Source organism: Pituophis catenifer, unplaced genomic scaffold (genome assembly GCF_029215685.1).
Source record: "Pituophis catenifer annectens isolate HBS135680 unplaced genomic scaffold, rPitCat1.0.hap2 SCAF_2, whole genome shotgun sequence".
Lineage (NCBI taxonomy): Eukaryota > Metazoa > Chordata > Lepidosauria > Squamata > Colubridae > Pituophis > Pituophis catenifer.
In genome coordinates this window covers 27299715-27312800 of record NW_027256882.1, presented here as the reverse complement: position 1 = coordinate 27312800, position 13086 = coordinate 27299715, and the positions used below count along the sequence as shown (strand labels likewise).

General features: G+C 40.4%; 1 protein-coding gene across 1 annotated transcript in view; it reads left to right on the top strand.

Annotated features, from left to right (window-relative positions):
• The window catches only part of LOC139310031 (uncharacterized), a 110673-nt gene continuing 97587 nt past the window's right edge, over nucleotides 1-13086 (top strand). Inside the window, exons 1-2 of the mRNA XM_070934203.1 lie at nucleotides 1-1143; nucleotides 1296-1579. Coding sequence (XP_070790304.1) covers nucleotides 69-1143; nucleotides 1296-1579 — 1359 coding nt within the window. The 5' untranslated portion in view covers nucleotides 1-68. The remainder of the gene's footprint in view (nucleotides 1144-1295; nucleotides 1580-13086) is intronic.

Sequence of the window (13086 nt, the reverse complement as noted above, 5' to 3'; positions counted from 1 at the left end):
CTCACACAGGAGAGAAACCCTTTGAATGTCCCGATTGTGGGAAACATTTCAGTCAGAAATCCTCCTTAATGTATCACCAGAGAACTCACACAGGAGAAAAACCTTTTGAATGTCCTGATTGTGAGAAAAACTTCAGTCTCAATTCAAGCCTGCTGATACACCAGAGGTCACACACAGGAGAGAAACCGTACAAGTGTCCAGATTGTGGGAAAAGTTTCAGTCAGAGTTCCAACCTCGTGAATCACCTGAGGACTCATACAGGAGAAAAACCCTTTGAATGTCCCGATTGTGGGAAAAGTTTCAGCCAGAACTCCAATCTGGTGAACCACCAAAGGACTCACACAGGAGAGAAACCATATGAGTGTCCAGATTGTGGGAAAAGTTTCAGTCAGAACTCCAATCTGGTGAACCACCAAAGGACTCACACAGGAGAGAAACCATATAAGTGTCCAGATTGTGGGAAAAGTTTCAGTTATCGTACTAGCCTTGTTATACACCAGAGGACTCACACAGGAGAAAAACCTGTTGAATGTCCTGATTGTGGGAAAAGTTTCAGTCAGAATTCCAACTTGAGGAAACACCAAAGGACTCACACAGGAGAGAAACCTTTTAAATGTCCTGATTGTGGGAAACATTTCAGTCAGAATTCCCACCTGGTGATACACCAGAGGATTCACACAGGAGAGAAACCCTTTGAATGTCCTGATTGTGGGAAACGTTTCAGTCTCAATTCCTACCTGGTGATACACCAGAGGATTCACACAGGAGAGAAACCCTTTGAATGTCCTGATTGTGGGAAACGTTTCAGCCAGAATTCCCATCTGGTGATACACCAGAGGACTCACACAGGAGAGAAACCCTTTGAATGTCCTGAATGTGGGAAAAGCTTCAGTCACAATTCCCACTTAATAAAACACCAGATGACACATACAGGTGACAAACCTTTTGAATGTCCTGATTGTGGGAAAAGTTTCTGTTACCATTTTAATATGGTGAGCCACCAGAGGATTCACACAGGGGAGAAACCGTACAAGTGTCCAGAGTATGTGAAAAGTTTCAGTCATAGTTCCAACCTTGTGAATCACCTGAGGACTCACACAGGAGAGAAACCCTTTGAATGTCCTGAATGTGGGAAGAGCTTCAGTCAGAATTCCCACTTAATAAAACACCAGATGACACATACAGGTGACAAACCCTTTGAATGTCCTGATTGTGGGAAAAGTTTCCGCTACCGTTTTAACATGATGAATCACCAAAGGATTCACACAGGTGAGAAACCGTACAAGTGTCCAGAGTGTGTGAAAAATTCAGTCATAGTTCCAACCTTGTGAATCACCTGAGGACTCACACAGGAGAGAAACCCTTTGAATGTCCTGATTGTGGGAAACATTTCAGTCAGAAATCCTCCTTGGTGTTTCACCTGAGGATTCACATAGGAGAAAAACCTTTTGAATGTCCTGATTGTGGGAAAAAAATCAGTTGCAATTCCAGCCTGCTGATACACCAGAGGACACATACAGGAGAGAAACCATACAAGTGTCCAGATTGTGGGAAAAGTTTCAGTTACCATTCTAACCTGGTAAGCCACCAGAGGACTCACAGAAGAGAGAGACAATATGAGTGTCCAGATCAGGGGTGTCAAACTCAACTTCATTGAGGGCCGCATAAGGGTTGTGGTTGACCTTGTGGGTGGGCGTGGCTGGGGTGACGTCTCATGGCCAGCTTCACATCTCTTGTGCCTTGGGTGCTTACGATGGCCCAGGCAGGTCTGGGGGGATCCATTGTCTCCAGGAGAGGAAACCGAGACAATGGTTCTCGCCATCCCTCTCAAGCCATGCAAAGGACCCCCGGAGAGCAGCGCCGGCTGTCCAGAGCCCTTGGACCGCAAGTACCCACCCTGGCCCTCGAGCTCCCACGGTACTGGGACCCCACAGTCCATCCCTGCTTCCCCAAGTGGGTGCCCGGCTGCGCTTATCTCCTCCTCAAGGCTGCTGCTGCTGTGCTCACTCTCCTTGGGCATGTTGCTCATGGTGTATGCAGAAGGACAAAGTGTGTGGGTCAGAGGAAGGCCCACTCCCTCTCCATGCCAGGAGACCCAGCTTTGTAACCAAAGCATCCTCATCAATAGGATGGGAGACCATGAAGAGAGGTCAGAAGGAGGGGACAAGAGAATGGCGAAAGGGCAGCAGGGCAGCTGGTGGCCAAGTGCTTAGGCAGGATTTCCCTCAGAATTTGATTCCCTCTCATTATAACCTTTCCTTTCCTTTCCTTTCCTTTCCTTTCCTTTCCTTTCCTTTCCTTTCCTTTCCTTTCCTTTCCTTTCCTTTCCTTTCCTTTCCTGGGAAGGAGGACGGGACACGTATCTTTGGGCCTCATGACTTTGTCCTAGAAGCAGCCGTTATTTTTAGTGTCCCTGTGATTCATCCTTGGAGTGGACTTGTGGAAGCGGCTGCCATTTTGCCACACCAACTTCAGGGCCAAAATGGCGGCTGTTTCTGGGACATGGTCATGAGGGACAAGGAGAAACTGCTTTTTTTGTACCTTAACACTTTAGACCACATTAAGGAATTGTGGGTGCACTGAGAATGTCAGCTGCCTCCAGGAGATCTTCAATAGGTGGGATGGGTAAAGGGTGTGTGGGTAGTAGGCCCAAGGCCTAGGTAAAAAAAATAATGTAAAATTTCACATGTAAAGGCTGTTCCACCTTGCAGATCAACCTTATGGAGATGACCTCAATATTGAGTTGAGAAAAGGGATCATGGTTTTGCTGTGAGTAAAACCATGTCTCCAGATTTATTAGCAACTCCTGTGTGCTCTTGATGATAGCAACACTAGGATGCTGGCATATTTGTGGTACCCGCCCTGGTTGTGGCAATCTGAGAAAAGGAATGTACAGTGGAAAATGTTTCATTTTTAAAAATGCATCGTGTAAGAACTATCAATAACTTTTTACAAGGAAAAAAGGGGTATTATCAGTATTGCTGTGAACATTATGGCAAGGCAAGACACTTATAGTTGCCTCAAACTGTGTGATGAATAGCGAATAAGTTTATTAATAAATACATTTAATAATAAAAAGGTGATATAAAACCTTTTTCTCAACTCTTGCTTGGTGGCGAGATCCCCATACATATGGTTGTTCCTAACTCACTGCAATTGTTAAACTAGCTGTAATCTGTAATCTACCTATATTTGAGGTCCCCATAGATGGAGATAGCGAGTAGACAAAAATGTTTTGAAAAACCTGGGGATGAATTCCTTTAACGTGGTCATCTTAACATGACTGGGTGCTTTTGACCATTTGACATTACAACAGACTCTCCAAAAGCCACTTGAGACACGAATTCAAAGTTCCATCATCCGCACATGGTACCTGTGGGGATGACATGACTGCATTTTGGATGTTCAACAGCTGGTTCACATTTACAGCTGTTAGCAGCACTTTATCATTGTGACCTCAATTTATGACATTTTTTCCTGCTGATTGGTGTTTACTTCTGGCAAGAAGTGCCCCATAGCAAATAATGGGTTTGTTTAACAACCACAAGGTATACTTAATGACTGCCACAAAAGTCATAAAATTGGGTCTGGTCATATGATAAATTGTTTTACGACCATGATAACTTACGACCGAAATTATGGGCTCAATTGTGGTCATAAGTGGATACCTGTAATATGAAAAAATGTTGCATTTTGTTAATTACGCTCACAGACCGAAGGTGGATAGAGGATCCGGTTCCCAGGCGTGCTTTAGCTTTTTGATTAGTGTGTGGATTCCCTGTTGATTTCAAGCTTTAGGGGACTGGTTTTCTTTTCTGCTGATTGATTGAAGGCATCCTACGCTGGAATTCTTTCCCACTATTTATTTATTTATTTATTTATTTATTTATTTATTTATTTAAATTTATATACCGCCCTACTCCCGAAGGACTCAGGGCGGTGAACAGCCACAGGATAAAACACATAAATACAAAAATTTAAAAATAGAATAAAAATGAATTAAATAATTTGGCTGAACAAATTTAAAATACCCCATAATTTAAAAACAAATTAAAATTTAAAATTTACATTTAAAAAAGGGAGAAGATTTAGGCCAGGCCAGCTTGATGAAATAAAAAAGTCTTAAGCGCACGACGGAAGGTGCACAGATCCGGGATCCTCTGTATCTCCGGGGGGAGCTCGTTCCAGATCATAGGTGCCCCCACAGAGAAGGCTCTCCCCGTAGGGGCGGCCAGTCAACATTGTTTGGCCAGCGGCACCCGGAGAAGCCCCTCTCTATGGGAGCGTACTGGCCGGTGGGAGGCTATTGGTGGTAGCAGGCGGTCCCGTAGATAACCAGGTCCTAAGCCATGGAGCGCTTTAAAGGTGATAACCAAAACCTTGAAGCATACTCGGAAGACCACCGGGAGCCAGTGCAGCTCGCACAGGAGAGGTGTTACATGGGAACTCCACGTCGCTCCCATAACCACCCACGCGGCCGCACTCTGCGCCAGTTGGAGCCTCCGAGTGCACCTCAAGGGGAGCCCCATGTAGAGAGCGTTACAATAGTCCAGACGAGAGGTGACGAGGGCATGAGTGACTGTGTGTAGAGTGACTGTGTGTATCAAAATCATACGCTAAAAAACAGTGTTTCTGGATGGGGCAGGGGAAAAAAAACTCTCCACTTTGTAGTTGTTCTCCCTTTTGGCCAGTATAAGCAAAACTTTGTCAAATTCCACAGGTACCAACTATAAGACTTTCCATTTCTTCAGATTTCTTTCTTCTAGTGTGTGAAATCTTCCTGTTAGCTGCCTTTAAGGGTGATGCACAACAATCCTTGGTTTATGTGTGAATACACAATCTCCAAATCTTGTCAGGTGTGTCAGAAGAGAACTTGCTGAGGGAACATACAATCTCTTTCCCCCAGGCAAAATTACAGGTAGTCCTCAACTTATGACCACAATTAAGCCCCAAATATTTGTTTTTAAGGGACACATTTGTTAAGTGAATTATACCCCATCTTATGACCTTCCTTGCCACAGTGAATCATTGCAGTTGATAATTTAGTAATATGGTTGTTAAGTGAATCTGGCTTCCCCATTGATTTGGCTTGTCAAATGGTTGCAAAAGGGGATCTCACCTGACCTTCGGACACAGCAACGGTCATAACTATGAACCAGTTGCCAAGCATTGGGATTTTGATCACTGTTCATAGGGATTCTACCAAGATTGTTAGTGTGAAAAAGGTCATTAGTCACTTTTTTCAGTGTCATCATAACTTTGAACAGTCAGTAAATGAACTTGTAAGTGGAGGATTGCCTGTATTAGCTTAGTTCTTTTCCAGATGCACTGTTAAGATCTTAACATCTGGATAGCTTTTCAATGACCAGGATTAAACCAACATTTTAAATGCAGGTAATCCTCAATTTACAACTGTAATTTAGTTAATAGAGCCAAGGCAGTGGTGGGCTGCAGTAACAGAGGGATAGAATCAAGATCACGTGAAGTATTAGTATCACTTTATAAAACCTTAGTAAGGCCACATTTCCAATATTGCATCTTTTTTAATGATTTTTTAAAATACAAATAATACAAACATAGCACATATTACATCTAAATACAAAAAAATAAAAACAAAAAAAAAATAAATATTACAGTGCACCCCCATCCCCTGGAGACCATCCCCCCCATATTTTATAGTCTATAACAACTAAAAGATATACAATATATTCCAACTGTGCCCTTATCACCTCCAAGACAACATATATTCTTGAGTAGGTTTATTTGCCTACCCTTTGCCTTCCACCAACGCTGATTTTATAAAATCCCCCCCCCCCATTTCATTATAATTGTTTGCTTTGATCATCCCTTTTTTGAATTTAATTTCTGTTGTTAGTTTATCATTTGTTGCCATGCTCCTGGGCTGCAGTAACAGATAAAATCAAAATCACGTGAAGTATTTGTATCGCTTGATAAAACCTTAGTAAGGCCACATTTGGAATATTGCATCTAGTTTTAGTCACCGTGATATAAAAAAGGGAAAAGTGCACAGAAAAGAGCAAGAAAGATATAGGGGACCGGAGGCTAAAATATCCGATGAGCGGGTGCAGGAACTGGGTATGTGTAATTTAATGCAGAGAACGGCTAAGGGTGACATGATAGCAGTCTTTCAATAGTTGAGGGGCTGACGCAGAAAAGGGGGTCGACCTATTCCCCAAAGTGCCTGAAAGTAGGACAAAAAGTAACAGAGGGAGAATTAGTAAAAAAAAATCCAACCTAGAACTAAGAAGAAATTGTCACTGAGAACAATTAATCAGTGGAACAAATTGCCTCTCAACCTGTGGTTGTTCCATCAGTGGAGGCTTTTAAGAGGAGACTGGAGAGCCATTTGACTGGGATGATATAGGTTCTCCTGCTTGGAGAGTTGGTCCCTTCCAACTCTTACTCTGTAATTCTGTAAGAACTTCATGAACCTTTAGGGCTCAGCATGTAGCTCATCTTCAGAAGCTTAAGTAGCTTCACATTTCACTCTTTTACTTGGCTCTGTTTGCTAAGATAGGTTGCAACTTGATAGCATATAATCAGTGACAACATCTTGCAAACGCCTTAGGCAGAGACGGGACAAGCCTGTTTTCCCGCCTCCTGTGGGGCGATGGCGGTCGCTTCTGCGCCTACAAAGCCATCAATACAGTAGCTGCATCTGTGGTTGATCCTTAAAGGAGTTAAAACCATCGAGTACTGTATTGCTAGACAGGATGGGAGGAGAGGAGAAGCGCGGACGAACTTCCTCTTCCGGATGGCTCGTGGGAGGAAGGTGGTGTGCAGAGTAGTATTTGTGCTCTTCCAAGGATCAAAAGCATCGGCTGGAAGGTGAGTTGGGGGAAAGTCGGAGGGGAGGCCCGGCGGCAAGTTGAGCTGTTTGGTTCGGGTGTGGCAACCGGTGCACATTTATGATGGTCGGAACAACCCACCATCATGATCCCCCATTTGTGAGCTTCCCAGCTAGTTTCTCAGAGGCAAAGTCAGTGGGGATATACTGGCAAGACGTTGCAAGTCACAGCCATGTGAAGTTGCGTAACAACCCACAGTGATTTGCGTAACAAATGCAGAGGAACAGATGTGAATTGCCACACTAAGCACGTGACATCATTTCCCGTGGGCAAAGCTGTTGCTTCATATCTTGCAGAGGCTTTCGGGATCATTTCATCAGTTCAAGCCCCACATCTCTAAAATTAGCTCAGAAGGTTTGACTGTTTGGGGACTTTTTTTTAAGACTGCAAACACACAGATTTCCCACATGTATACATTTTTAGCTGTGTGTATTTTTATTTCTGTATACCTGCAATTGGATAATCTATCCCCAGCACTTTCAGATATGCAGCCATGTGAAAAAGGAAGTACACCCTCTTTGAGTTCTATGGTTTTACATATCAGGACATAGTAAAAAATCATCTGGTTCTTAGAAATCTTAAAAGTAGGCAAATACAACCTCAGATGAATAACAACACGTATTTTTTTTAATAAATATTTCATTTTATTTTAATACAAACAATTTATTTAATACATTAATTTAATACATTATTTTAATGTTCCATTAAATAGTGTGTCGTCTGGGTACAAATGTTTTGTCCAATAACAGTTAAAATTTACAATCATATTCATTATTTAATCTATTCTTAGCTTAATACCAATCCATTAAGTATCTAATACTACAAAACAATAGCAGCAGTCCTCTTCTTGATTTATTTGACTCTATTAACTCTATTGACTTTATTAATACATTTTCTATATTTTACTCATCTACTTTTATTTCTAATTTTTATATTTATTCTCTAACCATCAATAAAATCATTCCCATATAGCCGTGATGGCGAACCAATGGCACAAGTGCCACACAGGTGGCACACAGAGCCATATCTGTGGGCACGCGAGCATTGCCCTAGCTCAGCTCCAGCGTGCATGCGTACGCCAATCAGCTGATTTTTGGGCCTTTTGGGCCCACCAGAAATTGGGAAACGGGCAGTTTCTGGCCTCCGGGGAAATGGGGCAGGCCATTTTTGCCCTCCCCAGGCTCCTAGAAAGCCTCTGGAGCCTGGGGAGGGCAAAAAAACAGGCCTACAGGGCCCACCGTGCCGTCGTGTGCCAAAAACAGAGGAAGCGCCGGGGTGGGTGGGTAGCACATGCATGCATGGGGGGCGGGCACATTGAATTATGGGTGTCAGCACATGTGCGTTCGACCCCCCCACACTCCCCCCCACTTTTGGCACACGATGGCAAAAAGGTTAGCCATCACTGCCATATAGTGTAAAAATCAGTTTGTTCTTTCTCTTTAATTGCCAGTGTTAATCTGTTCATTTGTGCACATTCTAATATTTTCCTAATTACATTCTCCTCTGTAAGAATCTCTTCACTTTTCCAGTTTTGTGCAAATACAATTCTACCTGCAGTTATTACATGGATAATCTAATATACATTTTCTTTGCTATAAGTTTCTGGTAGAATCCCCAACAGGAATATTTCAGGTTTTAAGTCAATATGTTGTTGTATCATCTTTTCCAACCACGTGTGTATTTTTAGCCAATATTTTTTAGCTTCTACACATTCAGCACATATGATAATATGAGCCAGGTGTCTGGTGACATTTCCAACATTTAGCTGATTTATCTTTGAACATCTTTACCAATCTTGCCGGTGGCAGTTGCCATTTATAAAACATCTTATACAAATTCTCTTTATACATAGTTGACATTGTTAGTTTATAATTTCTATCCCATAATTGCTGCTATTTTGCTAATTCCATCCTATAACCAATTTTTTTTACCCAGGCTATCATTGTTTCCTTCACTTCTTGTTCTTCTAGCTTAATACTCAATAAATAGCTATATGGTTTTTTTATCATCCTCTCTTCTGTTCCTGTTAATATCTTATTTGTCGTGTCCATATAAATATAATTTAGCATCTTTTTCATACCTGGATTGAATTTGCAGTTGTGTATACCAAACCATATGAATCCCTTGTTTTTCTAATTCTTGCTTAGTTTTGGGCTCTCCCGTTTCAGTCAAAATGTCTTTATATTTAACAATATTTCCCATGTTGATAATATTTGGATGTATTAGTGCTTCCATCATCGAAAGCCAAACTGGTATCTTTGAATACTGTTCTCTAACTTTCTCCCACACTACATAAGAAATAAAGCATTTCTTATTATGTAGTGTCTTTGAAAGTAACCATGTATCTTACTCTTCCCATATCAAAAGAAGGCATGCCAAGCCAACCCAGTTGCAAATCATGTCCCTCCAGTGTTAATAATCTTGTGTTTTTCAGTACAATCCATTCTTTCATCCATGTTAACACCGCTGCCTGATAATATAGTTCCCAATTTGGTAATCCAAAACCTCTAATTCTTGCATCCTGTAACATTTTAAGTTAACTCTTGCTTTTCCCCCCTGCTAAATATATTTTGTTATTATTTTATTAAGGTCTTCAAAATATTTTTTCTCCAATCTTATTGAAATTGTTTGAAATAAATATAATAACCTTGGTAATATATTCATCTTAATTGTACCTATTCTTCCTGTTAACAATAGTTGCAAACTTTTCCATTTTTCCAAATCTGTCTTAATTTGTTGTATCAGTTTATAGTAATTATATTCCTTAATTGTTACAAATCTTGCTGTTAATTGAATCCCTCAATATTTTACTTTCTTTGTAATCTGAATATCTAGTTTTGTCATTAACTCTTTTTTCCCCTGAAATATTCTTCACTAAGATTTTAGTTTTTTCTTTGTTTTATTTTCAGACTTGCCACTTCACCATACTCTTCTATTCTTTTTAACAGTTTTAGCCCTGTTTCTTTTTTTTTCTTTTTTTTTTTAATTTGATTTATATGCCGCCCTTCTTCGAAGACTCAGGGCGGCTTACAATGTGCTCAGCAATAGCCTTCATCCTTTTGTATATTTATACAAAGTCAGCTTATTGCCCCCACAAACTGGGTCCTCATTTCACCTACCTTAGAAAGGATGGAAGGCTGAGTCAACCTTGAGCCTTGGCGAGATTCGAACCCTGCAGTAATTGCAGGCAGCTGGTCTTAATAAGCTTAATAACAGGGTGCCTTAAACCCCTGTACTACAAGGCTCTTGCGGATATTACATGTCATACTGTATTTTATAAAAAGAAAGCCAAAATGGAGAAGCCATATGTGAAAAATTAGCACTTTATGATTCAGTATCTTGAAGAGCCACCTTTAGCAGCAATAACTTGAAGTAATTATTTTCTGTATGACTTTATCAGTCTTTCACATTGTTGTGGAGGAGAAATTTTGGCCCACTCTTCTTTACAACATTGCTGCAGTTCGTTGAGGTTTGTAGGCATTTGTTTATCCACAGCTCTCTTGAGGCCTCACCAGTTGGGTTGAGATCTGGATTTGGACTGCAATTGCAACACAATTATTTTCTTTTTCAATCATTCTGTTGTAGGTTTGCTGGTGAGCTTGGGATCATTGTCCCATTGTATAATCCGATATTGGCCAAGCTTTAGCTGTTGGACAGATGGCCTCACATTTGACTCTAGAATACTTTGGTATAGAGAGGAGGTGATAGGCGACTCAGTGACTACAAGACATCTAGGTCCTGTCGCTGCAAAACAAATCCAAATCATCACCTCTCCATCACCGTGCTAGACGGTTGGTAAGAGATGTTTGTGCTGAAATGCTGTGTTTGGTTTTCGTCAAATGTGGCACTTTGCATTATGGCCAACCATCTCTATTTTGGTCTGGTCTGTGCAAAGGGCAGTGTTCCAGAAGTCCTGTGATTTGTTCAGATTCAACTTTGGAAACCTCAGCTGTGCTGCTATGTCCTTTTTAGAAAGAAGAAGCTTTCTCCTGACAACCCTTTCAAACAAACCATACTTCTTTAGTCTTTTTGTAATTGCATTGTCGTGAACTTTAAATTTTAACATGCTAAATATGGCCTGTAGAATCTGAGATGTAACTCTTTGATTTTTTGCAATTTCTTTGAGCATCACAAGGTCCAACCTTGGGGTGAATTTTCTGGGAGTTCCGTTTCTGGGAAGATTGGCAGCTGTCTTGAATATTTACTACTTCTGAATAATCTTCCTCACTGTAGAATGATGGATTTTAAAATATTTAGAAATGGCCTTATAAACCTTCCCAGATTGATGGGCAGCAACAATTGCTTCTCTAAGATCCCCATTGATGTATTTACATTTTGGCATTGAATTAACACTCACCTCAATGCCAGCAGCCAGCAAATTCCTACAACTTCGGCTTTTTATATATATATACATATACATATACATATACATATACATATGCATATACATATACATATACATATACATATACATATACATATACATATATGTTTTCTCAGGTTTTCGCGGGTGTTTGTATGTAGGTCTTTGGTTATTCGGGTCTTCTCCCACGTAAAATTGGAAGTGTCTTGGCGACGTTTCGACGAAGTCTCATTCGTCATCTTCAGGCTGGTGTTCAGGAGCAATTGCTCCTGGAAGCACGAAGCCGAGAACACCAGCCTGAAGATGACGAATGAGACTTCGTCTACGTAAACTAGGTTGTTCTGCAGCCCTGGTTCTGTGAAATCTCATTCACAAGTTTCTGGGCCTTTTTTTTTTTTTTTTTGCTGACAAACTGCAACTCTGTGTTGCTCTCTGGGAGACTCAGATAGCTATTTCTGCCTTATAAGGCTTCGTCAGTGAGCCACACCCACTTCTCAGATATCCTCCCTGTAAAGGTACAATGTGTCTTTTTTCCTTTTTCGTAGGCTTTTATGCATTTAGGCATTGTACCTTTACAGGGAGGATATCTGAGAAGTGGGTGTGGCTCACTGACGAAGCCTTATAAGGCAGAAATAGCTATCTGAGTCTCCCAGAGAGCAACACAGAGTTGCAGTTTGTCAGCAAAAAAAAAAAAAAAAAAAAAGGCCCAGAAACTTGTGAATGAGATTTCACAGAACCAGGGCTGCAGAACAACCTAGTTTACGTAGGTAAAACCTGGCTAGAAAGAATATGCACATAAAAGCCTACGAAAAAGGAAAAAAGAAAAAAGACACATTGTACCTTTACAGGGAGGATATCTGAGAAGTGGGTGTGGCTCACTGACGAAGCCTTATAAGGCAGAAATAGCTATCTGAGTCTCCCAGAGAGCAACACAGAGTTGCAGTTTGTCAGCAAAAAAAAAAAAAAAAAAAGGCCCAGAAACTTGTGAATGAGATTTCACAGAACCAGGGCTGCAGAACAACCTAGTTTACGTAGGTAAAACCTGGCTAGAAAGAATATGCACATAAAAGCCTACGAAAAAGGAAAAAAAACCACACACACACACACACACACACACACACACACACACACACACACATATATATATAAATTGTTTTTATTACGCATTTTCCTTTCTTATACATAATGTTTCCATTTAAATACAGTTTTATACACACCATAATTATAGCCAGTTTTCTCATAATATATACAATGTAATCTTCCCTTCTAATAACCCTATACAATTTAATCTATAATCAAGTATAATCCAGTGATAATATTACTTATTGCTTATACTGTATTATAAAGTATAAGAAAATATTAAGTATGATAAAATAAAGAAAATATTAGACTGAACCTTTCCATTTCGGAACAGTCTAATATTTTCTTTATTACATTTTCATCTATAGGTATATTTTTGGTTTTCCAATTTTGTGCGTACATACCGTAATTCTCGCTGCCATTATCACATGTAATATTAAATATGTAATTCTTTTATTATATTTTCCCAGTAATATACCTAGGAAGAACAATTCTGGTTTAAATCTATTTGTTGCATTGTCATTTCTTCTAACCACCTTTTTATCTTTAACCAATATTTTTTTCGCCATTGGACAGGTCCACCACATATGGTAATAGGAACCTGGTATCTGTTTACATTTCTAGCACTCTGGCGATATGTTTTGGAACATCTTTGCCATTCTTGCTGGTGGCAAATTCCATCTGTAGAACATTTTGAAAAGGTTTTCTTTATATGTTGTTGACATCGCTAGTTTGTAGTTTCTTTCCCAAAGTTTTTGCCAATTGTCTAATTCT